This window comes from Stegostoma tigrinum, chromosome 18 (assembly GCF_030684315.1).
Source record: "Stegostoma tigrinum isolate sSteTig4 chromosome 18, sSteTig4.hap1, whole genome shotgun sequence".
Classification (NCBI taxonomy): domain Eukaryota; kingdom Metazoa; phylum Chordata; class Chondrichthyes; order Orectolobiformes; family Stegostomatidae; genus Stegostoma; species Stegostoma tigrinum.
The window spans coordinates 57,901,873-57,929,293 of record NC_081371.1 but is presented as its reverse complement, the minus strand read 5'-3'; the positions used below and the strand labels follow the sequence as shown (position 1 = coordinate 57,929,293).

Sequence of the window (27,421 nt, the reverse complement as noted above, 5' to 3'; positions counted from 1 at the left end):
TTCAGGTTGGGACCCTTCTTCAACTTTTCTACTCCTCGTATGCTGCCTGGCCCGCTATGCTCCTCCAGCTCCAAACGGTGTTATCACTGGCTCCAGCATCGGCAGTTCGTACTATCTCTTTTAGTCTTAAAAGCTTTTATTACTAGTTTTGTTTCAGATATCATAAAATGTCATCATTTTTGTACAAAATCTTGTGTTACTGAATCAAAGCCTTGTAATAGGGACATGGGTCAATTGGGAACAAGGGGAAGGGAAAACAATACATTCTGTTTTCAAAGTCTCAGAATGGACAGGACTTATGGAGACAGAGTGGACATAACTTGGCATGGGGGTGGTGGCTTTTCAGTAGTTAGCACTGCTACCTCCGAGCACAAGGAACCTGGGTTCGATTCCTGCCTCAGCTGACTGCCTGTGTGGAATTTGTATGTTTTCCACATGTCTGTGTGAGTTTCATCAAGGTGCTCCTGTTCCCTCCCACAGGCCAAACTTCTAAGGAAGGGTTACCAGACCCAAAATGTTAACCCTGTTTTTTCCTTCACATATGCTGCCAAATGTGCTGAGCTTTTCCAGCAACTTTGTTTTTGTTCCAAAGACGTGCAGGTTAGGTGGACTGGTCACGTTAAACTGTCCATAGTGTCCAGTGGATTAGCCTTGGGGAATGTAGGGTTATAGGGATGTGGGTGGGATATACTTTGAACAGTCAGTGTGGACTCAATGGGCTGAATGGCCTGCCTCCAACCTGCAGGGATTTTGTGACACTTTATTTGACATGTATCAGAACAAATATGGATCTATTGAATTCAACAACATTCCCAAAACTACGTCAAAAAAAGCTAACCCTTGTAAATTGAATAGCAGTCAAACTGAATTAATTTATGGTTGGAATACTGCTACTGCAAGTCCTCCTTCAAGTCACTCATCATCCTGAAATATATCACCATTTCTTCAGCGTCGCTGGGACAAATCCTGGAATTCCCTCCCTAACGGCATTATGTGTCTACCTACAGCACATGGACTGCAGCAATTCAAGAAGGCAGATCATCAGCACCTTCTCAAGGGCAACTAGGGCCAGGCGATAAATGCTGGGCCCAGCCTGTGACACTCACATCCTGCAAGAGAATTTTAAAAATCCAGTGTATTCTTAGTCAGGAAGCAAGCTCAGAGCCTTACACATTGCACCTGTTATGAAATCAATCTCCCTAAAACCCTTGATTTAAGATCTCTGTTACAGGATATAGGTAACTTAAGAGATACAGTCAGCTGTCACCTAGTTTTATTATCTGACATTAGTGGCAATCCATTCTACAAATAGCCATAAATGTCATATTTTTCAAAATACATGAAGAAATGATAGTTGTAGAGCACTCACACTTACTTATCCATTGCCTCTTGACGTCATTGAGTTAATTTAAATAGGAAATAGACAGATGTTTAATTAGTGATGGATTAAAGGGTTATGGGGAGCAGTCAGGAAAGCAGAGTTGAGGCTATGGTGAGATCAGCCGTGATAGTAATAAATGGTAGAACTAGATCAAGGGGTTGAATCGTCTGCAGTAGATCCCTGTTCTTACATTCTATTATTCCTTCTTCATAATTGGAAAAGCAAAGAAAAACTGGGGCCATGAAACAAGCTGTTTTACTCAAAACTTGCCAAAAGAATTCACTTAGAGACAAAAAGAACTCTCAACTGGCCAATTAGGAGAAATAAATAGACACAGTTATCAAGGGGGTGCAAGATTATTGGGGGTACGCAGGAATGTAGAGTTGAGTTTAAAGTAGATCAGCCGTCATCTTGTTGAATGGTAGAGCAGGCTTGAAGGACTGAGTGGCCTACTCTTGTTGCTTGTTTGTATGAAGCATACTCTGTAACATTTCAAATCATCTTACATTAAGTAATAAAGTTTAAGAGAGCAAAAAGAAATTAGGAAAGTTGACTTTGCAGAGAAAGGAAGAACTTGCATTTATAAATCAACTCTCAGAGCCTCAAAGTGACTTACAGCCTATTAAATACATTTGAAATGTATAATGTTATAATGCAATATGGCCTTAAGGAGTGGGACATCTTTTTAAGAACTATGTTAGAACCCTTAGTGCTTCATCGGCCCAAATTTGTAGAATAAATGAATGGCCTGTGTGTATCTGCAGAGTCTGCTGATACCTATTTCAATTATAGCCTGGGAACTGAAAGCAATTAGATTACACAAGGAGCCAACCAGATAACTAAAGTACAGTCACCCAGCCTTAAGTTACAAAATGGAAGTTGAGAGTTGCATTGAAAAATTAACAAAGCTATTTACTTCTGTATCACAGACAGGTATGCAACAAATATATATTTCGGATAAAAATAGAAATTGCTACAGAAACTCAGAAGGTCTGGCAGCATCTGTGAAGAGAAAGCAGAGTTAATGTTTCGAGTCCAGTGACACTTCTTCAGAAAACATATATTTAAGACACTGGTAACAAGTGTAATCTAGAATTAGTTTGAGGGTGAGAACTGTCAGTCTAAAAGTATTGTCTCACACTGAAATAAATGCATTACAAAGGTTGGAAAGCAAAGTAACCTTATTGATCTAAGTAGGTTAATCAGTCAGCACAACATTGCAGGCCGAAGGGCCTAGGCTATACTGTTCTATGTTCTAACTAAACTGGAATGGGAAAACACATTAAATGTTAGAATGAGAGAGAAGCAGTAGCAAACATCTAAGGAGATATTTCGTAACTCGATGAAGTCGTATTCCATTGCAAAAGAAAGACTTTAAGAGAAAGATGTACCATCTATAGGTTATTCAGGAAGTTGAGGATCATTCTGAACTGAAAGTAAATATGTTCAATGCAGCAATGATTGATGTAAGGCCAGAAGGTTCTAAAAATTCCAGAAAACCGCAAGGATGACTAAAAATGGAATGGAAAGGGAAAAATTTGAGTATGAGGGAAAACTAACAAGCAATGTGGAAACAAACAATAAATACTACTCCAAATATATAAATAGGAAAAAAAACAGCAAAAGTATGTATTGGTTCCCTAGAGGGTAAGGCGGGGGAATTGAGAATGGTCAGCAAATATATGACAAAGATTTTGAACAAGTATTTATTACCTACCTTTACAATGAAGACATAAAAAAATTCCTAGCATAGAAACACGGGGAGTAAAAGGGAAGGAAAACCCGTCACCATCACTCGAGAAAGAAGTACACAAAAAGCTAACAGGACTAACAGATACAAGTCACTAACTGGACACCATAATGTAGGGTCTTAAAGGGCATGGCAGATTATTTTTTGTTTTCATAGAATCCCTACAGTGTGGAAGCAGGCCACTAAGCCCACACTGATCTTCCAAAGAGCATCCCACCCAGGCCTATCCCATTCCTACTGCTCTACATTAACCATAGCCAATCCATTTAACCTGCATATCCCAGGCATTTTAGTATGGCCAATCCTCCTAATCTGCACATCTTTGGACTGTAGGAGGAAGCCTACACAGATACAGGGAGAAGATGCAAACTCCACACCTGAGGCTGGAATTGAACCCAGGTCCCTGAAGTGCTAACCACTGAGCCACCACGCCAGATTAGTTACAATATTTCAAAATTTCCTAGATTGAGTAAAAGTTCCAATGAACTGGAAAACGGCAATTGTAAGAAAGGAGGAGAGAGAGTGCATAAAAATATAGGTCAGCTCTAACGTCTGTCATTGGACAATGCTGGAATCTGGAGGTAAAAGCAGGTACCATGTAAAATATTAACTTTACAAAGTAAGAGCTCATAGTGTAGGGATTAATATGTTAGCACAGATTGAAGGCTGGATCATTAACAGGTAACAGATACATGAATCATTTCAAGTTGGCAATCTCTAACTGGTGAGGTACCATAAGATTCAGTCTGAGGCCTCAACTGTTTGTGACCTTTAATAATAACTTAGGTGAAGTGGCTGACTGTATTGTAGCATAATTTGCTGTTGATAGATTAGAATAAAATAGTATAGTCTTTACAGTTTCATATACTCAATGAGTGTACCGAAAAGTTGATATGTTGCCAATTACAGCACTAACTTAGATACAAAAGTACCTAGACACAGCTTCTTTAGTTACAAGATTTTAGACAATAGAGAAATAAAATGTCCAGTATTACAGAGTAAAGTTTCAGTACAGCAGATCGTACAGGCACCTAGTTTCCGGTCTGCACCAGGCCCTGGCTCCACACCGTGCCAACAACATGCCGTGCTGGGAAGCTCCCATGGCAGAAGGCCTCTGCACCATGGGCAGGTCGCCATGCCAACATGGGAGGTCACCATGCCAATGTTGGGAAGCCAGGAGGTCACCATGCTGCACCAGGAGGCTGCTGTGGGAGGTGGCTGTACCAGGCCGAGAGCTCACTATGGGAGACCGCTGCTCCAGTCTGGGACGTCTCTATGGGAGACTGTTGCACCAGGCCGGGAGGTTGTTACAGGAGGTCACTATGGGAGACTGCTGTACCAGGCCGGGAGGTCACTATGGGAGACCGCTGTACCAGGCCGGGAGGTCACTATGGGACACTGCTGCTCCAGGCCGGGAGGTCACAACAGGGGATTGCTGCTCCAGGCTGGGAGATCTCGATGGGAGATTGCTGTACCAGGCCAGGAAGTCACTACAGGAGACCACTGTACCAGGCCAGGAGGTCACTACGGGAGGTCACTATGGGAGACCGCTGCTCCAGGCCGGGAGTCGCTCACTGGAGGGCAGGTGTTATAGCTCACCGCAGGCCGGTAATCATCAGAGAGCGGGAATGGTGACCGGAAGCCAGGAGTCGGAGTGAAAAAGAAGGAGAAGAAAGAAAGGGCTCTAGGAGGAATCAAGAGAGAAGATAACTAAGAAAAGACGACCAGTTCCAGCTGGAGCATCCTATTCTGCCGCCATCTTGCAACCAAGATACAAAGATAGGTAGGAAAGCAAGTTACGTGGAGTCTGCAGGGTGTTATTAGTTGATTGAATGAGTGGGCAAAAACTTGATAGATGGAGCATAATGTGTAGAAGTGTGTAAGTCCATTTCAGTGGGAAAGAATAGAAAAGCATAAATACTGTTAATATGAGATAACAAAGTGTGGAGCTGGATGAACACAGGCCAAGCAGTATCAGAGGAGCAGGAAAGCTTGCTCCTTTGCTGCTTGGCCTGCTGTGTTCATCCAGCTCTACACCTTGTTAACTCAACTACAAGAGGTCTCAGGTTCAAGGTGAGAGGGGGAAGGTTTAAGGAAGAGGTGCTGGGAAAGCTTGTCACACAGAGGGTAGTGGGTGAGAGATAATGGGAACTGCAGATGCTGGAGAATCCAAGATAACAAAGTGTGGAGCTGGATGAACACAGCAGGCCCAGCAGCATCTCAGGAGCACAGAAGCTGACATTTCAGGCCTAAATCCTTCATCAGAAAAGGGGGACGGGCATGGGGTTCAGAAATAAATAGGGAGAGAGGGGGAGGTGGACCAAAGATGGATAGAGGAGAAGATAGGTGGAGAGGAGAGTATAGGTGGGGAGGCAGGGAGGGGATAGGTCATTCCGGGGGGAATGGGCAGGTCAATGGGGCGGAATGAGGTTAGTAGGTAGGAAATGGAGGTGTGGCTTGAGGTGGGAGGAGGTGATAGTTGAGAGGAAGAACAGGTTAGGGAGGCAGAGACAAGCTGGGCTGGTTTTGGGATGCAGTGGGGGGAGGGGACGAACTGGGCTCATTTTGGGATGCCTTGGGGGAGGGGAGATTTTGAAGCTTGTTAAGTCCACATTGATACCATTGGGCTGCAGGGTTCCCAAGCGGCATGAGAGTTGCTGTTCCTGCAACCTTCGGGTGGCATCATTGTGGCACTGCAGGAGGCCCATGATGGACATGGTTTCTAAGGAATGGGAGCAGAAGTTGAAATGGTTTGCGACTGGGAGGTGCAGCTGTTTATTGCGAACCGAGCGGAGGTGTTCAGCAAAGCGGTCCCCAAGCCTCCGCTTGGTTTCCCCAATGTAGAGGAAGCCACAACAGGTACAGCGGATGCAGTATACCACATCTTAATTAATTGGTTCAATGGGCTTGTTCTACTGTAGGAAGGAGAGGTTTCAGAAAACACTTACCAAAATGTTGCCAGTTATGGAGGGTTTGAGTTATAAGGAGAGACAGGATAGGCTGGGATGTTTTTCACTGGAGAATCGGAGATTGAGGGGGGATCTTATAAAGGTTTATAAAATAATGAGGAGTAAAGATAAGGTGAATGGCATGTTTTTCCCCTAGGGTGGGGGATTTCAAGACATATTTTTAAGGTGAGGGGAGAAAGATTTTAAGAAGAACTAAGGGCCAGTTATTTTACGCAGAGAGTGGTTCATGCGTTGAATGAACTTTCAGAGGAAGTGGTGGATGCAGGTGCAGGAACAAAATTTACAAGGCATTTAGGTAAGTACGAATAGGAAATGTTTGCAGGAATATGGGCCAAATACAGGCAGATGTGTCCAATTTAGTTTGGGATTATGGTGTGCATGGGCTGGTTGGACCAAAGAGTTGGCTTCCACGCTGCACAGCTCAGTGAACAGAAATAGTTGGCTATTCTGTGTTTTCTCTGCAACTGCAAATGACAAGTTTTTGATTGTGCTCAATCCTGTTGAAGCTAATAGGCTAGGATTTTTTTTTAAATAGAATTCTTGCATTTTGGAAACAGGCTCTTGTCCCAACAAGTCCTCACCAACCCTTGTAGCATCCCACACAGACCCATACCCCCTCTCACCCACCTAATCTACACATCCCTGAACACGGCGGACAATTTAGCATGGCCAACCACCTAACCTACACATCTTTAGACTGTGGGAGGAAACCCACACGGATACAGGGAGAACGTGCAAATTCTACACAGGTCCCGAGTGCATCCATCACTTCCTCTGAAAGTTCATTCTACGCGTGAACCACTCTCTGCGTAAAATAACTGGCCCTTAGTTCTTTTTAAAATCTTTCTCCCCTCACCTTAAAAATGTGTCTTGAAATCCCCCACCCTAGGGGAAAGACACTGCCATTCACCTTATCTTTACTCCTCATTATTTTATAAACCTTTATAAGATCCCCCCTCAATCTCCGATTCTCCAGTGAAAAACATCCCAGCCTATCCTGTCTCTCCTTATAACTCAAACCCTCCATAACTGGCAACATCCTGGTAAATGTCTTCTGAAACCTCTCCATCTTAGTGCTAAACACTGAGCCACCATGCCATTTTGTGTGTGGTCTGTTATTGTTATCTAGTAAAATGGTACAAGATGAACTTTTACCTCATTTTTTTTTCAATTTTGTTTAAGAAACTCTGTGCATTCACCAGTCCCTCACTAATGGATATTGGTCTAAAATGATATCATGATAGCACAAGCACTTTAATAATTTTACTTTTAGATCAAATAAATCTGGCATACTAATTTCATCATCTTGTTAGTTGATTATTTAAAGCACAAACAATTAACATATAATAAAGTGGAAGTTCAAAACAGAAGCTAAATGGGAACACCTAACAACGCTGAGGCTTATGTCCTCCAAAAGTCTCTTACAATTGCATCATGGGCCTGAAAAGGGGTTACCTGGCACAATGTCACACTATTGTCAGTGCAACAAGAAATAAATCTAACCAGAGTCCACTAATGTTAGCACAGGCAGCATTATTGGCAAAGCTCAATGTTTATGGATCTGACATTGAAGTGGTTTTGAATGCAAGAGCTGTACAAACAGAAAACACATCCTTGATCATTGCATTATCCTCTTTTCAAGACTTTGATACAAGGGTAAGGCAAGAAATTGCATTTATATAGTGTCTTTCACAAATCACTGAACGTCCTAGAGAGCTTCAAAGACATATTTTTTTATATGTCCCATGGAGTGTGGGTATTGCTGGCCAGACTCATGTTTATTGCCCATCTGAGAGTACCCTCAAGAAGGTGGTTGTGAGCTGCAGCAATCTGTGCTATACAGGTACATGCACGGCTCCATTTGGGAGGAAGGATTCTCACAGCAATAATGAAGGAACAAAGATATATTTCCAAGTTGGATTGATATGTGCCTTGAATGGGAACATATAGGTCACAGTGCCTCTGTGTACCTGCTTTCCTAAATGATAGAGGTTGTGAATTTGTCAGGCGCCTATAAAGGAATCTTGCTGCAGTACATCTTGTAGATAGTACACACTAAAGTGGAGAGCGTCAATTTTTAAGATAATAGATAGGGTGAGAATCTAGCAGGCTACATCCAAAATACAAATAAATTTGTTAAGTGTTGACCAATTCAGACCTGGTTCAGGCCGCTTGTTTTTATTTGAGGAATGACTGTAGCCAATCATATTTGACGGCAAAGTCTTGATTAGATATTCAGTTCTGAGACCTGTGTCATTGAAGCGAACATGGAAAATGGTCTAAATGCTTACCCTTGAGACCTGATGCAATCAACCTGGCTTTTTCTCTGAAAGTAAAAAGGTGCCTTTTGTGAAATAGGAGAAACTTAATTCAAAAACTAACTAGGCTGTAAAGATTTCTGACAGTGTGCCATTTGATCTGGCGATCAATGGAATACCATCACAATGGTAGGGTATATTGTTGTAAGTTTCTCCAGAGGAAAGTACAGTAAGCTGTAGAAATTGGGAGTAATCTGTTGTCTTCAGTGCTTGGACGGCAAAAGAATAGAGCCACTTACAGGACTATTTCTATTTAATATCAATTGAATGGAAATTGGGCTGGTTCCAGTACAGAAGGACAACTCATTCTGCCAATTTCCCATCCATCAGACTAGAAGAAACAAGAACAGGAGTAGGCCATTCGGCCCCTTGAGCCTGCTCCAAATTCAATAAGATCATGGCTGATCGAACATTCCTCTCAAAAACTTTCCAGCCCTTGTCTGGTAACCCTGATTCCCAAGGGATCCAGAACCTATCCCAGCCCTAAATATACACAAACATTTGATCACCACAGTTCTCTGAAGCTGGAACTTCCAAAGATTTGCAACTCTGAGAAGAAATTCCTCCTCATCTTGGTCTTAAATTAGTGCCCCTTTATTCTGAGACTATGTCTCTGGTCCTAGACTCTCCCAGGGGAGAGGGAAAACATTGTCTCAGCATTTTCCCTGTCAAGCCCCTTAAGAATCTTATACATTTCAATGAGGTCACCTCTCATTCTTTTAAACTCCAGTGAGCAGAGTCCCAACTTGTTTAATCTTTACTCATAAGACAATCCCTTCAAACCAGGGATCATCCTAGTGAACCTCTTCTGAACTTCCTCCAATGAAATGATATCTTTCATGCAATAAGGGGATCAAAACTGTTCCTAGTACTCCAGATGTGGTCTCACCAGCACCTTGGACAGTCGCAGTAAGACTTCCCTACTCTTATACTCCAACGCCCCCTGAAATAAGTGCTACCATTCCGTTAGCCTCACCGACTGCCTGCTGCCCCTGTGTGCTAGCTTTCTGTGCTTTGTGGAAGCTGAAAAGATGACGCTGTTCTTCTTGCTGAATACAAAGTTGGCCCTTTACCTTCCTTCATTATAAAAACAAACATGTAACAGTACAATTTCAGCTCTGTTCACCCTGTGCAAATAGATCATCGACTGTCTCACACGCACTGGCTTCCTGGCAGTGATCTTTCCATAGGGGTCTTCAATAAGTTCTCGGGGTGTTTTCCTATTTCAAGCAAAAGGTCTCACAATTTGCAAATACCATATCTGTTAAACACAGCACGGAATCGCAGAAGGAAGCTATTTGGCCCACCACACTTGCCCGACAATTGGAACCCAATTACAATTCAGTGATACAAGTGAGTGGAATGTGTGCTTCACAACTGCTTCTCATCCACCACATTGACAGGCCTAACCAAACATCACGAAGGGTGCACAAAAACTGACTGTAATCTTCTGGACCATTTTGATGTTTATGAAGCCAAATGGAGCAGGAGTGTACCTGAATTTTCGTCATTGGCTGCTCAACTGATCACCGTCTTTATTGTGACTACTTAAACCCCTCCCCATTTCTAGCCCATCCCAACGAGGGAGCTGTCCCAAAATGCCGATTCAATGAAAGCAGTTCCCAATTGCTTCAAACATTGAACGTTCACTCCTCAAAATAGCTCAGCCCTTACAACATTGAGGACAGGAGTAAACACCATCATCCCATTGGCCAATTTGCACCGAAAGATAAGTTCCACCCCGCTGTTTCCCCACGAGTTGAGCAATGCCACAGAAGGCTGAATAACATATACAAATATTATACACGGCATTGTTTGTTCCATTAGCATGCCTCAGCTCCTCATTAAAATAAATAGCTGCATTCACAGAATCACAGAATTGGTCTGCAGTGATTTTGATGAGAGATAAAAGAGACCTAACGGCTTGAAATTTAGCTTAAAAGGCGCTGAATTCCTGAATCAAATGGAAGCATTTGATTATTTTCATTTTTAGAATTTGGCGATGAGGTCTCAGAGAGAACACAAGGCACCATTCTATCATCCTGATATGAAAATTACATTGTTGCTGAAGGCAGTAAACACCCTCTAACAAATTACTGCTTCTTTAATCATTTCAGCATTTTCACCAGCCCAACCTTGCATTGAAAGATCTAAAAGTCAGCTTCACGTGGAGTTTCAAGTTTAAAGAGACTATTTTCCCTGCTGTTCCTGAAGTCACTCAAGACTCATATGCCAAAAAATTACCTCTGGGATTTCCACAGCTGTCAGATCAGCAGAAAACCTGCATGGGCATTTAAACGGGAATTTCTGCTGACGTTTATGAGCCAAATCGAGAGTGCACTTGAGAAAATCTTCTGTGAGCATTATAGATGGAAAAGCTGGCTGGAGGAATCCTTAAAGATGTTGTAGTTAGCAACAGGTGACTTTTTTTGGAATAGCAAAAACAAATGTTGACATAATTTTACTTCTTTGCAGAAGTTTGATGTTGGTATGCTGCCTGCACTCCAGGAAAAGTGACAATGCAGGCATTTTGGGGTACAAAGATTAATACAACATTGTACCTTGCAAGAACTGTAACAAACATTACATTGGACAAAGAGGCAGAAAGCTAGCCAACAGGATAGACGAACATCAACTAGCCACAAAACGACATGACCCACTATCACTCGTATCCTTACATACAGATAAGGAAGGACACCACTTTGATTGGGGCACACACCCATCCTAGGACAAGCCAAACAGAGACACGCACAAGAATTCCTAGAAGCATCGCATTCCAACCGGAACTCCATCAACAAACACATTGATTTGGACCCGATCTACCATCCTCTGAGAAAAAGAACAGGAAATGACATCACCAACCCAAGGAAACCTAAACAGATAAATAGAAAGCGGGACATAACACCAGCGCTTCGTCGGAGGCTCACTGATGATGTTACCTAGAATCGTGATGAAACGTCTGGGAACGAACCTTCCAGCTCAGTGAACCAGCTTACATCTGGAACAAAATAAAGACCCACTCTTCTGTGGACCAAGAAGAGGAGAGCATGACTGTGTTGGAGGTGGAAGGAAGACGTCGGCTTGGCTGTGCACCCTTGCAACCGGTGGATCTTAATGCTGGCTTCGGCCTAACGCTGGTTCAGGGGAGCAGCCAACTTGCAACGATGGCTGCGGCGAGTGCTTGTGCCCCAGGTCAGGGGGTCCGGAACACCATCCGCGTTCCTGTGAAGAAGGTGGATGAAGGTTCACCTGTGGACCGCACCTTCTTCGTGAAGAGGGTCCTGTTGGGCTGTTGTGGGGTCGCTGCTGCGGACATTTACTGCCTGCAGGATTTCCCTTGAGGCGGTTTTTACGATGTAACCTTCAGGAGTGCCAAGCTTTGTGAGCGCTTCCTGGAGGTTTTCAAGGAGAAAGGAGGTGAGGGCCCCCTCTCTATACTGACCGCTGTCCCGCTGTTCATGATGCCAGCGCAGAGGAGCCGTATGGTGACTGTACACATGTACAACCCGCATGTGCCAGCAGTTGATGTCCTGACCTTCCTTGGAAGGTACGTGAAGGTGGAAGGGGACCTAACTGACATCATGGACCCCTATGGCATCTGGACCAGTAAGAGGCAGGTCAGGGTGACACTGAGGACCGTCACGGACGGGAACATCATACACCCACCGTCCAGCTTCGCGATTGGCGGGAGCAAGGGCTACCTGACCTACGCAGGGCAACCTAAAGTCTGCCATGCCTGTGGTAGGTCAGGCCACGTGGCGGCCGACTGCAAAGCCACCATCTGCAGGAACTGCAGGGAGGAGGGACACCTCGCAAAGGATTGCCCACAAGAGAAAAGCTGCAACCTTTGCGGGGAAGTGAGCCACCTCTATAGGGCATGCCCACGGCGGGGGACCACCTACGCCCAGGTCGCCGGCAGGGGCAATGCGGGGCCAGCCCCCCCGGAGGAGAGGAAGGCACCAGGGCCCTGCAAGGACCCCACTAATGTGCAGGAGGGCCAGGTTGTGCAGCAGGGCCCAGCCCCGCAGGACGGACCCGAGGCCAGCAAAGCGCCCCTGCAGGCTCCGCTCCCCCCCGACAACCCGGAGTCAATGGACGTGGCGACAGGTGACCTAGGGGAGTGGATGACGGTCTGGAAAGCGAGGAGGAAGGCGCGTCAATGGGCCCAGGAAGCGCAACCATCAGGCGGGAAGAGGCAGCTACAGGGGGGCTATAAGAGCTCCTCTGACGAGGGAGATTCGGAGGAGGCCCGCCCAAAGCAGAAGCCAGAAATCTCAAGGGAGAAGGAAAGCAGCACCCCAATTCCAGGTGACGGGAGGCATCCTGAGGCTCCCTCCAACACCCAGCCACGCGCCGCTGGGGCACTGGAGGGCCCCCGGAACCTTGAGGCGGGAAGGAGGAAACAGCGCGTCCCCAGCCTGACCCAGAGCCGGACTCTCCTGCTTCCGTACCCCCGATGGAGGGGGAGATGCCACCCAGAAGGTGGCACGGACGGTTTCCTGAGCCCGGAGAGCGTCCAGCAGTTAGCCCGGGCAATGGGCATGAAGGGACAGATGGAGGGGCTGGACCTTGGTCTCAGGGAAGGTACTGTGGTCACTGCCCACAATGGGGGTACAAGTTGCGAGCATTAATGTGAGCAGCGTCAAGTCAACCGCGAGATGTGTGCCACGTTGGCCTACCTGACCACCATCAAGGCGGACCTCCTGTTTCTGCAGGAGTGCGGGATACCGCACCTCGGCAGGTACGGGAAATGGTCCGGCGCCTAGACCTGTGGGCCTTCGATCTGGTCGGGGGGTAACGACTGTCGCTCCTCGGGCCTGGCTATTCTGCTGCGGGGGCGCAACATCACCATTTCTCAAGTTCAGGAGGTGGTGCCTCCTAGTGGCTGACATCACCTACAGGAACGCTCCCCGGAGGCTGATCAACGTGTACGCCCCAGCGGTACGGAGTGAGCGGTTGGCCGTCCTGCAGCGGCTTCCACCCCTGCTGGCTACGTCCAGGCCGGTCATCCTAGGCGGAGACTTCAACTGCATCATTGATGCGGATGGAAGATCCGGCGTGGGGACAGCAAGTGGGGGGAGTCAACTGGACGTCACGTCCAGATTCCTGATGGGCACGGTGAAGGACGCCAAGCTGCTCGACGTCTTCAGCACCCCTGCAAACGGAGCGCAGCAGAGATACGCCTGGTCGCAGCCAGACAGGTCTATCCGCTCAAGGATAGACTTCCTGTTTGTGTCACGGGCGTTCTCGGTCAGGTCCACCGGCGTCGAGCCGGTGTTCTTCTCTGACCACTGCCATCTGCTGGCCGACTGTCACTTACAGGACGACCAGCCGGCCGGTAAGGGGACGTGGAAGCTCAACACGACTCTGTTGACCCCAGAGAACGTCGAGGAGCTTAAGAGGGAGTACGCCGGTTGGAGAACTGTGAAACCCCTCTTTGAGTCTCCAGGTGACTGGTGGGAGACAGTGAAGGAGAACATCAAGAGGTTCTTTGTCCTCAAGCGTGTTCGGAAGGCGAGAGAGAGGCGGGGAAAGCTGTCGCGACTCCAGAAAAGGGTGCAGAACCTGCTCCTTCTGCAGTTGATGGGGGTCGATGTCACGGAGGAACTCCGCGAGGTGAGGGGCCAGCAAGCCTCGCTCTTCGCCGCGGAGACCTCCAGGATAATCTTCCGGTCCAGGGTCCGCTCCGTGGAGCAGGACAAGACGTGCTTGCGTTTCTTCTTTCAGAAGGTGCACAAAGAGAGCTCTGTGCTTAGCCGGCTGCAGGAGGACGATGGCTCAGTGACGTCGTCTCGGCCCAACATTTTGAGGATCAGCAGATCCTTCTATGCTGGACTGTACGACACGAAGCCCACGGACAGCACAGCCTCCGAGTCATTCCTGTCTATCACGGAGGTCTTAGACGACGGCACGAGGGAGTGGCTGGACTGGCCGATATCGCTGGATGAGCTGACCAGAGCCCTCAAGTCCTTGGAGAGGAATAAGACCCCCAGGGGCGACGGCCGACCGGTCATCTGTATTCCGCTCTGTGGGACCTGGTCAGCCAGGACCTGCTGGAGGTGTACGATAGTGCGCTTCGGGCAGGGGAAATGTGCAAGTCCATGAGGAAGGGCATCGACACCCTCATTTACAAGAGGAAGGGGGAGAGGGAAGAAATTAAGAATTGGCGTCCCATTTCATTATTGAATGTGGACTACAAAATCCTGGCCAAGGTCATAGCCAACCGGGTCAGGTCTGTCCTGGAGTCGGTGATTCACCCTGACCAAACCTGTGCTGTGCCGGGCAGGAAGATCGCTGAGAGCCTCGCGCTCATCAGGGAAACGATCGCCTACGTGCAGGACAGGCGGGTGGACACCTGCCTCGTCAGCCTGGACCAGGAGAAGGCCTTCGACAGGGTCTCTCATGCCTCCATGAGGGACGTCCTCTCCAAATTGGGGTTCGGGGAGGGCATCCGCAATCGGATCCAGCTGCTCTACACCAACATCGTTAGCGCAGTCTCGATCAACGGGTGGGAATCAGACAGTTTTCCTGTCAGATCTGGAGTCAGGCAGGGCTGCCCACTCTCTCCTGCCTTGGTCGTGTGCTGTGTGGAGCCCTTCGCCGCATCCATCAGGAAGGACGTGAGCCTGAAGGGCGTGACTATCCCAGGCAGCGCAGGCCTTCAGGTCAAGACCTCCCTGTACATGGACGACGTCGACGTCTTCTGCACCGATCGTCAGTCGGTGAGTAGGCTGTTGGACATCTGCGGCCAGTTTGAACTGGCCTCGGGTGCCAAAGTCAATAGGGGTAAGAGTGTGGCCATGTTCTTCAGGAACTGGGACAACCGTTCCTTCATCCCCTTCACCGTCAGGACAGACTACCGGAAGTTGCTGGGTGTTTGGTTCAGTGGAGCTGGGGCATGCACTAAGACTTGGGAGGAGCGTATCACCAAACTGAAGCAGAAGCTGAGCAGGTGGACGCTCTGGTCCCTCTCCATCATGGGTAAGAACCTGGTTGTCAGGTGCGAGGGGATTTTGGTACTGTTGTATGTGGTGCAGGCCTGGCTTATTCCCTGGATCTGCGCCACTGCAGTCACCTGGGCCATCTTCCACTTCATTTGGGGGTCGAGGATGGACCGGGTCTGCAGGGACACTATGTACAAAGACCTGGAAAATGGAGGAAAGGATGTACCGACCCATCACCAGAACTTTCGAACAAGCACAAGGACATTGCTTGGCTGGCGGTGAGAGGGGCTCTGCCAGTGAGATCCTTTATGCATGCCCGGAATCTCTGCGCCACCGCATGCTGCCCTCAAGGTGGCTGCGGGGCGGACGAGACTGTCTATCACTTTCTTCTGGAGTGTGCCTATGCGCAGGACGTCTGGAGGGGGATGCAGTGGTATTTGTCGAGGTTAGTCCTGAGCAGCTCCGTGACACGGGACTCCGTGCTCTACGGGCCGTTTCCCGGGACGCACACCGAGACCAACATCAACTGCGCCTGGAGGACCATCAATGTGGTGAAAGATGTTCTTTGGTCTGCCCGCAACTTGCTGGTCTTCCAGCTGAAAGAACTGACCCCGACCGAGTGTTGCAGACTGGTGCATTCCAAGGTCCAGGACTACGTGCTGAGGGACGCGCTAAAGCTTGGGGCAGCCGCCGCCAAGGCGCTGTGGGGAAAGACCACCGTATGAAACCCCTCGTCCAGAATAGAAAAAAGGGGCCCTATCTGGTAACTGGGCCCAGCTGGCGCCTTCCCCAACTGGTCAGGGGGCCAATGGGGACTGTGCGGGGAGACGACTGCTGGGGTATTTTCTTTGCTTTGTTTCTTTTTCTTCTTTGTTTTGTTTTTGCTTTTAGTTGGTGTATGTACCCCCGGGGAACCCGGAACAGCTTGCATGACTGGGTAGGTGTATAAATTTTTTTTTGTACATTCTATGAATAACGTATATTTTTTCAAATAAAAAAAAGGTGACAAAACGTCTGAAAACGAACCTTCCAGCTCAGCGAGCAAACTCACACCCAGAAACTCAACCTGCTCTTCTCTCTCTCTGGGCTCTATCCTATCGTTTACTCCTTACCCCATCTCCCTCCCTATTTTCTGCAAATAAACCGATGTTTTCCCAGCCACCATCAGTTCTGAGGAAGTGTCACCGGGCCCAAAGCATAACTGTTTTTTTCTTCACTGATGCTGCTGGACCTGCTGAGCTTCCAGTAACTTCTGTTTCTGTTTCTGATTTACAGCAATCGCCACAGAAACAAAGTTGCTGGAAAAGCTCAGCAGGTCTGGCAGCATCTGTGGAGGAGAAACAGAGTTAACGTTTCGGGCCCGGTGACTCTTCCTCAGAACCTCCTGAGCTTTTCCAGCAACTTTGTTTTTGTTCCTGATTTACAGCATCTGCAGTTCTTTTGGTTTTTATTACAGCATCCGCAGTTTGTTTGGAATCTGAAACCCTATGTCTGAAAGCAAATTCTTTCATAATCAGTGCCCTATCACTGTGATATAGGGAACTATTAATAAAACAAAAGTCACCAGAAACAAAACGAATGTCCCCATGCAGCATGGAAGACAGTTAAACAGCTTCAATAAAAAATGAGGTTACTATGGACATGTTTTTCACCCATGATTGCACTGAAGTTACGAGTTGTAAAAATGATTTGTGTCATTTTCACAAGTCCCTGCAAATTATAATATAATGCAATGTCAAACAGGAAGCAGACGGAACATCAAGGTTGATTGCTGAAGCGCCCCAATCTATTTTATCGGAGATACAGTCTGCAGTTTGCATTGATACATTGCTTGGCTTTATTATTCCAACAATATGAGGTGATACTGGATGTCAAGTCAGAGTCCGCAGAGTGCCCATATGAGAGCAATTTGAGTGTTACAGCTGCAGGAGTGGTAGATAACGTCCAATAGCTTTGATTAAAATCCATGCCCAAGGACTGCTGCCAACAATTTGTCTTGTAGAGCAAAGCCTGCAATACTTACTCAAGTTTTACTGATTTAACTTTCCCCCCACTATTGTGTGCTATTTATATAGAAATGTACAACATAGGGATGGGCCCTTCAGCCCACATGACGCCAAATGAAACTCATCCTTTCCCCCTGCCATTGGTCCATATCCCTACATTGCTTGCATATTCATGTGCTTTTCTAAAAGTCCCTTAAATGCCCCTATTGTATTTACCTCCACCACCACCCCTGGCACTGCATTCTAGGCTCCTACCACTCTCTGTAAAAAATTTACCCCTCACTTCTCCAGTGAATTTTTCCTCCACTAACCTGAAATGCATGGCCTTCTAGTATTAGACATTTCAATTTTGGGAAGATGATTCTGACCATCAAGCCTGTTTATGCATCTCATAATTTTATAAACTTCTATCAAATTTCCCCCCTCAGATTGCACCGCTCCAGAGAAAACAACCCAAGTTTTTCTAGTCTTTCCTTATAGTTCATACACTCTAATCCAAGCAGCATCCTGGTAAAGACGTAACAAGGTGTAGAGCTGGATGAACACAGCTAGCCAAGCAGCATCGGAGGAGCAGGAAGGCTGATGTTTCAGGCCTAGACCCTCCTTCAGAAAAGGTTCCTGGTAAACCTCTTCTGCATCCTCTCCATAACCTCCACATCCTTTCTGTAATGTGACGGCCAGAATTGAACACAATACTCTTAACTGTGGCTCAACCAGTCTTATAAGTCTGCAACATGCCGTCCTGTCTCTTACTCAATTCCTTGACCAATAAAGGCAAGCAGGGCTCCTCTGAGTGTTTCCTGCTCCTCTGATGCTGCCTGGCCAGCTATGTTCCTCCAGCTCCACACTGTTATCTCTGACTTTAGCATCTACAGTTTTTGTTAATTCCAAGCATGCCAAATGCTTACTTTACCTCCGTATCTACTTGCATGGCCACTCTCAGGGAGCTATGGGCTTGAACCCCAAGATCCTTCTGTACATCAATGCTGTTCAGAGTCGGGCCATTAGCTGCATACTTTTCTTTAACATTTGATCTCACAAAGTGCAGCACCTCACACTTACCCAGATTAAGCTCCATCAGTCAGTTCTCTGCCCATATTTGCAACTGATCGCTATCCTGCTGTATCCTTTGACAACATTCTACACTGTCTACAATTCCACTGATCTTTGTATCATCTGCAAACTTACTAACCCACCCATCTACATTTCATCTAAGTCATTTATATATATCACATACAGCAGAGGTCCCAGTACAGATCTCTGTGGAACGCCACCAGTCATGGACTGTCAGCCTGAAAAACCTCCCTCCACCACGATCCTGTTTTCTATGGGCAGCCCATTTCTGAATCCGTGCAGCCAAGTCAGTATGGATCCCATGCATCTCAATCTTCTGGATGAGCCTACCATGTCGAAAGCCTTACTAAAATCCAGGTAAACAACATCCACTGCTCTACCCACACTGATCACCTTCAATCAACTTAGCAAGGCATGACCTACCCTGCACAAAGCCATGCTGACTGTCCCAAATTAGGCCATGATTTTCCAAATATGCATTAATTTCTATCCCTAAGAGTTCTTTTCAACAGCTTCCCAACCACTGATGAGAGACCCACTGGTGTGTAGTTTCCCAGATTATCCCTATTAAGGAACAACATTAGCTACTCGCCAGTCTTCCAGGACCTGTCCAGTGGTTAATGCGGATACAGAAGTCTTGGTCAAGGCCCCAACAGTCTCCTCTTTCCTCTCTCAGTAACCTGGCGTAGAAACCATTGGGCACTGGGGACTTATCTCCCTTAATGCCCTTCAAAAGATCCAATGCTACTTCTTTCTTGATCTCAAAATGCCCTAGCATATTAGCATGCTCCACACAAATCTCACTCTACTCCATATCCTTTTCCTGGGTAAATATTGATGCAAAGTACTTATTTATGGTTTGACCCTCATTCTCTATTTTTAAACACAAGATCCCTCCTTTATCTTTGAGTGGTTCTACTTTCTCCCTAGTCATCCCATTGTTTTTAATGCTTGTATAGAGTGGCTTGGATACTGTTTAAATCTACTCAACAAGATCATTTAATGTCCCCTCCTTGCTCTGCTAATTCCCTGCTGGAGTACTTTCGTGCCTGTTTTATATTTCTCATGGATCATATCCGACTGTAGCCTCCTGAACCTTACTTATGCTTCTTTTCTCTTTTTGACTAAATTTGCAACTCCCTTGTATCCAAGGATCCATTTCCATGCCATCCTTATCCTTCCTCCTTACTGGAATATGCCGGTCTCAAACTCTCCCCTGGAGGTCTTTAAACAATTCCCACAAAGTCAAATGTGGACTTGCCCAATGACAGCTCCTCCCAATTAACACTCTCTAGTTCCTGTCTAATCACGGGACGTCGTGAAAATTCAGGAAAGCAGTTCTGGATATTTAGTAATGTCAGCATGATGGGATCACTGCCAGATGAAAAATTTTATTTTTGTGTGAAGAAAAAGTCCCGCAGTGGAGTGCAGAATTGAAACGTTAATCTGGCAGTTCCTGATGCACATTGCAGAGACACCAAGATACCAGATTAACAATGTGGAAATGGGAGAAGACTTGAGATTTGAAGAAACTCTAGCAGTGCCCACACCTCACTTTCCAAGTGGCAGTAAAAGGTCCCACAGAATGATTGCAAACAGCTGTGTAGAAAAGTCTTGGCTGGCTTTGACCTCTCAGCTAATATCGCTCAATCAGATTATCTCTGAGCTGGGGATAACAAAGTGCGGAGCTGGAAGAACACTGCAGGCCAAGCAGCATCAAAGGAACAGGAAAGCTGACGTTTCGGATAGGGACTGTTCTTCGGAAAGAATTCTGAAACGTCAGCTTTCCTGCTCCTCTGAAGCTGCCGGCCTGCTGTGTTTCTCTAGCTCCATACTATTATCTCTGACTCCAATATCTACAGTTCTCGCTATCTCAGTGATTTATCTCAGAGCTGGTTTTGTTTTGGGATATTTCTGTGTGCAAATTTGTTGCTGCAGTTCCTACATTACACCAGTGACCAAGCTTACTTTGTGCTCTGTTAAGCACTTTGGGACATTGAGAGCTGTGAAAGGTTTTGTATAAATGCAAAATGTATTCAATTAATGAGTATGCTATTCAGTGCCTGCTCTTTACAGTCACTGGTGAAATCCGACCTCCAAACTTCACAAATTTCTTGGGGCATCAAGACAATGCCTTTGCAGTGTTCTATGCCACAGGTCTCAATCACTGTGCCTCTGACCTGCTGGTGAATTACTTCGTTTTAAAATGACTTTTGGTCAGCTCCTTGCCTATTGTTTCCACTAGTTTCCCTGTTTCAGGTGTAGCCTAGTTCCCGGCCAGATTTGCACTGCCCTGGGTTGAAATATTTTTATCCACCTCTTATGATCACTTCCAACATCACCACTAACTTTTTTTTTGCTACCAAGACCTGATTTTGAATAGGTACTGCAACTTCTTTCCTACAGAAATACTTCCAATAATACTTCTGTAAAGTGCCTTCCAATATTCTCCTGATTCCTCCAATATTTGCAATGGTGTCACAAGAGTGGACTGTAGGGAATAAGGAGGGTTGAAATTGCCGAATGATCCCTACGTAGAGAGACAAAAGGCAAAGATCACTGCTACTCCCAGGGAGTGACTTTGGACTCAGAAATGAAGTGCAGAAAGCAGGAGAGTGCACATTACTGTCCCTCATGTAACTCAAGAAATAAGAAAAACAAACTGGAGCTATGGATGAAACATAGAAAGTAGATGGGGTTTGCCTGACCTCTCAAGATCACAGACTTTGACAGCAGATTTTGGCCAGAATCTATCACTGACAATGTGCACACTTACAGTTTTTAGAAACAATAATGTTTACAGTGTTAGGAAACCACGTTGCACTCCTCGACCTCTTCGCTGGATCACCGACTGATCATTGATACAATAACATCCTCGGTTCACAAATAGCTCAACTTAAAGAATGGGAGGGAGTGGAAAACTGTGCAATTCTCCAGTGAGCAATGAGAAAAAATAAGCCTCCAGCCGCTGTGTACCACACATAGCTGCTGTTTACAAAGCAGCGTTGTCAGCTGTCTCGAGGCAGGATTTGTGATAACATACAGGGTCAAAAATTCAAAACCAAAGTAAAGATTTATAATAAATTACTCAAACATCTTGAGTTTTGTCCCTTCACTAGATTATAGCAAAGTGTAATATTTAAAGTATCAATAAAATCCTAAGTTACTTACGTTGGCACTCCTTGCAACATTTTCCTTCCACATAGACTGGAGCGTTCCCCGGAGGACAAATCTCAGGGGGGCAGATCATTGTCTTGCACTGGACTGTTCCATTCTGGGGAAAACAACATCATGTTATTTAAAGGCTCTCTTCATTATATATCAACTTCAATGCATTATTATCTGGGATAATAAACCATGGCCAAGTCATACAGACTAAGCTCTCTAAGTATCACTTGTATGTTGAGTTCTTGAATCGATAATATTGCAAAATTGTTTGTCTGGCTGTAAAAGATCACTGGCAAAATACAAACTATTTTACATTTCTTCCAAATAAAATTTCTTTCTCACTTTACATTGATGAACGGGAGAGGGATCATTTTATATCTCAAAATAACACTGCCTATTTTAGTGATAATGGGAACTGCAGATGCTGGAGAATTCCAAGACAATAAAATGTGAGGCTGGATGAACACAGCAGGCCAAGCATTATTCCAGTTCCTTCTCCCCATCCCCCTCTCTGATGAAGGGTCTAGGCCCGAAACGTCAGCTTTTGTGCTCCTGAGATGCTGCTTGGCCTGCTGTGTTCATCCAGCCTCACATTTTACTGCCTATTTTAGTATATGTTTTATATTTCACGGTCAGGAAGTAACGGATACGTTTGGAATCTTTGGTGGGTACTTATTCGCACTTGATTCATTCCATCTTCGTAACTTTGGTGAGATTCAGAGCATTTCAAGTGCAAATTGGGGTCCATTCAAACTACACGAGGGTTATGCTGGAAATTTTCAGTATCCGAGATGATGGATTGTTTTGTGATCGAATAGGGAATAAAGTGATAATTAAATTACCACAAAATAAGTAACAATTTTGGCCCAACCTTTACTTGATGACTGACTTGGAGGTCACTTGGTGTATAACACCATTATTAGAGGGTTTTAGTGGTGCATTGGTAGTGATCCTACCTCTGTACCAGGTGACTTAAGTTAAAGTCTCACTCTCTCGAAGTCTTTGAGTAGATTAGAACAGGTTGCTTAGAAAATAGCCATGATTCCAATATCTACTCAAACTTAAGAGTCAGATACATTTTCTCCATTCATTGCAGGCAATGTTTAATTGACCTACTCACAGGGTTCTAAAGACGCTATTGAATTTCTTTGTTTTCATTAAGAAAATTCAGCTGAAAAAGAATTGCAAGTATATCAGATAAGGACAGAGGAGTGGCATCGTCCAGATTATTCTCCGCAGAAAGCCAGCATGGCCCTGACAACTGAATGGTCTTCTGAGCAGTACTATTTTTGGATTCCATGCCATGAAATCAGCCATATCTCATGGGATTTTAAATGAGAATTATATTTAGCACACATTGAGTTTCTGTGAATTTTAAAATACATTTCACTTGTGGTTGGCTTCATCTACAAAAGTGGCCATGTAATCAGGTGTAGTTATGGAAAAGAAGTTATTAGAATGATTCCAAGACTGACCTTTAGCTATTTTTGTTTCTAAGCTAATTTGCTTTATTCTGATCAGTTCCCAAAATGGATAAACCATAATCACTGAATCATACTAGTAGCCTTTATCCTTTAAAAAAAAAGCTCCTGGGCCATGATTTTATGTCTTTATTGCATCAGTTTCCCATATAAGAACGTTCCTTACACCCACTGTTGTTGAAGCCCATTCCATAAAGTTCTCTCATTTGGGCTTAATTTCTCCATTACCCATGCTCACTCTTTGCCTTTTACACTAAGTATACTGAAAACATTTCCAATGTCCCAACCATTCCATCCCAATGTTTCCCTTGCCAACATTCATAAGTTCCCTGGTCTTAGCCGAATTTAAATCTTCATCCTTTTCTACTAATGCTTACATGTACGTTTGTTAAACAAGACATCAGAATGCTGGGAATCAAATAATTTTTTTCTTAAAGAGAAACCTATCAAATTCTACCAGGATTAGACAGGATTAAAGCAGGAAGAATGTTCCCAATGACGCACAGAGGGATCTGGGTGTTCAGGATCATTGCACCCTGAAGATGGCAACGCAGGTTGATAGAGTGGTTAAGGAGGCATACAGCATGCTTTCATTCATTGGACAGGGCTTTGAGTACAAAAGTTGGCAGGTCATGTTACAGTTGCGTTGGATTTTGGTTCGACCACATTTGGAATACTGCTACAGTTCTGGTCACCACATTACCAAAAGGATGTGGATGTTTTGGAGAAATTGCAGTGGAGGTTCACCAGGATGTTGCCTGGTATGGAGGGCATTAGCTATGGAGAGAGGTTGAGTAGATTAGGATTATTTATATTATAAAGATGGAGGTTGAGACCAGACCTGATTGAGGTCTACAAAACCACAAGAGGCATAGAGGGTGGATAGCAAGAAGATTTATCCCAGAGTGGGGGACTCAATTACTAGGGGTCATGATTTCAAGGTGAGGGGGGAAAAGTTTAAGGGAGATATGTGTGGAAAGTTCTTTATGCAGAGGGTGGTGGGTGCCTGGAATGTGTTGCCAGCGGAGGCGGTAGAGGTGGGCATGAGAGCATCATTTAAAATGTATCTAGACAGATATATGAATGGGCAGGGAGCAGAGGGATACAGATCTTTGGAAGATAAGTGTCAGGTTTAGACAGAGGATCTGGTTCGGCACAGGCTTGGAGGGCCAAAGGGCCTGTTCCTGTGCTGTAATTTTCTTTGTTCTTTGTTCTTTTATGACTGGGGAGTTCAGAACAAAGGGTGACTGTCGAAGGAGACCGGCACACTAGTTAGAACTGACAAATGAAAATTCAGCGCCAGAGGTCTAAAGTAACAATAGCTGGCAACTTCATTTTAAGTATAGAGTGTTCCATTTGGTAGTTACTGATCTGATGCAGTCAGGCTACAATGAGGGTGGTCATTTGACTACAATAAACTCAGAGCATGTGGCTGTCCTGTCCAGAGCTCAAATTCCATCCACAAAAGACTGATTAATGGGAACCCTCTCTCAGAGACATGTAATATGACCATTCACACTGATTCCAAACTTCAAACATTTCTTTCTCCTTATTGCTCCTGTGGGTAAATCATAGAAACGTGGAAGATAGGAACAGAAGCAGGCCATTCATCCCTTTGAGCCTGTTCCACCATTTAATTTGATCGTGGCTAATCATCCAACTCAGTCCTCTGTTTCTTCCCATATCCTTTGACCGTGTTAGCCCCAAGAACTGTATGTAATTCCTTCCTGAAAAGATTCAATGTTTTGGCCTCACCTGCTTCCTGTGGCAGAGAGTTCCACAGGCTCACTGCTCTCCGAGTGCAGGAATTTCTCCTCATCTCAGTCCTAAATGTCCTACCCGTATCCTTTGACTGACTCTGTAGAGAGGTAGGCACTGCCAAAGTGCACAGGGTGGCACAATGACCAAGCTACCCCTGACACAGCAATCACAGAATCCCTATGGTGTGCAAACAGACCATTGGGTCCAACTACACCACACTGTCCCTCCGAAGAGCATCCCACCCTGACCACTTCCCCTAACCCTGCATTTTGAATGTCTACCCCAAACATCCCTGAGCACTACAAGCAATTATAGCATGGCCAATCCACCTAGCCTACACATCCCTAGACTGTGGGAGGAAGCCGGAAGAAACCCACACAGACACCTGGACAATGCATAAACTCCACACAGACAGTTGCCCAAGGGTGGAATCAGACCAGGATCCCTCGCACTGTGAGGCAGCAGTGCTAACCACTGAGCCACCGTGCCACAATATACTCACAAAACTAACTGAGTCACAGCTTTCCAAGATCAGAGGGAAGTTCCCCCATGGTGATAGGCATTGGATTCAGCACATTCTTGGAGTGGAGGCCTGCAAAGATTTTGAAGCCTATAGCCCTAAGGCTAGCCCACTCCCTGCTGCAGGGACACTGAGGCCCTTTCAGGGTTGGCTTTTTAGGAGAACCTGTGTACACATGGAACACTCGTCAGCATCAGGACCATGCTCTTCATTAAGCTATGAAAGTAGAGTTTCCCTAATGGTTCCCAGGAGTGATTTCCCATTTTAATGTCACAGACCTCCTGTGAACCCATGCAGGGGCTAAATTTTAACTCCTGAGAAGGGCCATAGAGTTAGCAGCTTCAGCAGAAAGGGTTTAACTCATCACTGTTTGGGGGAGGGGTGCAGGGATGTTTAGAGTTCAGCAAATGAGCATATGTCATGTAGGCAGCAAGGCTCTGCAAAGTTTTATTCAAAAGTGTCTATCTTCTTACAGAGTGATATATGCAGCAGCGGGGTCTGGCTCCGACGATCTGTCCATCAGGGTCATAGTCACCATTAGTAAAAAAACTCAATTACTGAGAGGCCTGTGGTAGCCACAACCGCTCAGTTCAAACTTCACAGCATCTATGACCATCTCAGAGCTTGCTGTATTAAATCCCATCTTGCCACCCCTGCTGGAGTTCAAGCTGCTCCGCTTTTAAGGAGCTTAATTGGCCCCTGCCACAGTGTCTAATCATTTTTACTGCCAATCCTGCTTCAAAATGGTGGTGTTAGGACTGTGTCAAGGAGCCAGCCGAGTGAGGATTTGCTCCTGTTTTCAAACTGTCGACCCCCACTTCCAAATGCACCAGCTCGAGCCACTGAAAATTCAGTCCCCCTCTGATTTAGCACAACATTTGTTAGATGTCCTTGTTCCATTCTATTGCAGCTTTATATCCCCTCTGCTACCCCTCTATTATTCAACTCGAGTGTTTTGCAAATTACACACCAACACACTGATAGCAGAACTTCCATCATCCTGTCCCTGATCTCATCAAAAACCTTCACAAACTTTCCACTTTGATCTTTGATAGTTCCATCTTTTTATGAAGATTTCTCCTATTTCTCCATGAATTACTGTCCAATCCTTAATTTGTTTATCTATGCTTCCACTGTGAAATATCCTGGAGCATTTTTAAACACAAAAAGTGCTGTGGAAGTAGCCATTTTTTGTGGAAATTATTAATGGGTTGGGGGGAGAGACAGAAGATATTCCCCTCGCCATTCAACATATTTAATATTCTCTGTGCTACTCTGGTTTGGGAGATGAAATTAAAAACAATTAGAACAATGCTACATCGGTTGTTTGGAAACCATGGAAACTGGGAAAAGATAAGAATAAGTGAAGAATTAGCCTGCAGTGAGCCAGATGCTGATAAAAGAGTCAGTGTTAAGGATACCTTGCATGTGCAATTCTTGCAGCCTTCGGCCCAATACTGTGACTCTCTGTAGACTCTGCCTTTCACCTTACAGCTCTTCTCACAGTAACAATGATCCAAACTGTTCATCTTCTCCTCAGCATAAGATAGCTGTGGGAACATTTCACAATTTACATACATTCAGTATAATCTTTCTCTTGCAAATAAGTACTTGAGCTTTAGAACAGTAGAACATACTGTGACTGCTCTGAGGGAGGTTCTTAGGGTCATGACTTCGTGGTATTATTGCTAAAGTATTCAGCCATAGGCCCGGGTAATGCTCTTGGGACTTGCCTTTGAGAAAATCTGGAATTGAACGATGGTCATGAAATGATTGTCATAAAAACCTATCTTGTTTACTAATGTCCTTTAGGGATGGAAATCTTCATATCTGGTCTGGCCCTACCTGTTAACTCCAGGCCCACAGCAATGTGGCTGACTCAACTCCCTTCTAGGCAGCTAGGGATAGGGCTATAAATGCTGGCCAACATCCACATCCCATAAATGAATTCTTTAAAAAATCAGTTCTGATAAAGTCTCAAAATAAATCTATTCAAAGTTGATACGCTTGACGCCAGTCAAATAGTTAACACTGAGTAAAAAAAAACCT

At 45.4% G+C, this 27,421-nt stretch overlaps 1 protein-coding gene across 6 annotated transcripts in view; it reads right to left on the bottom strand.

Moving 5' to 3' along the window:
* The window catches only part of LOC125460975 (protein kinase C-binding protein NELL2-like), a 282,133-nt gene that overhangs the window by 190,412 nt on the left and 64,300 nt on the right, over nt 1-27,421 (bottom strand). For all 6 annotated transcript variants that reach the window (XM_059652561.1, XM_059652560.1, XM_059652563.1 and 3 more), the window contains 2 exons: nt 26,794-26,922; nt 21,614-21,716 (listed from right to left, as the gene is read on the bottom strand). In XM_059652561.1, the coding sequence (XP_059508544.1) occupies nt 21,614-21,716; nt 26,794-26,922 (232 nt within the window). The remainder of the gene's footprint in view (nt 1-21,613; nt 21,717-26,793; nt 26,923-27,421) is intronic.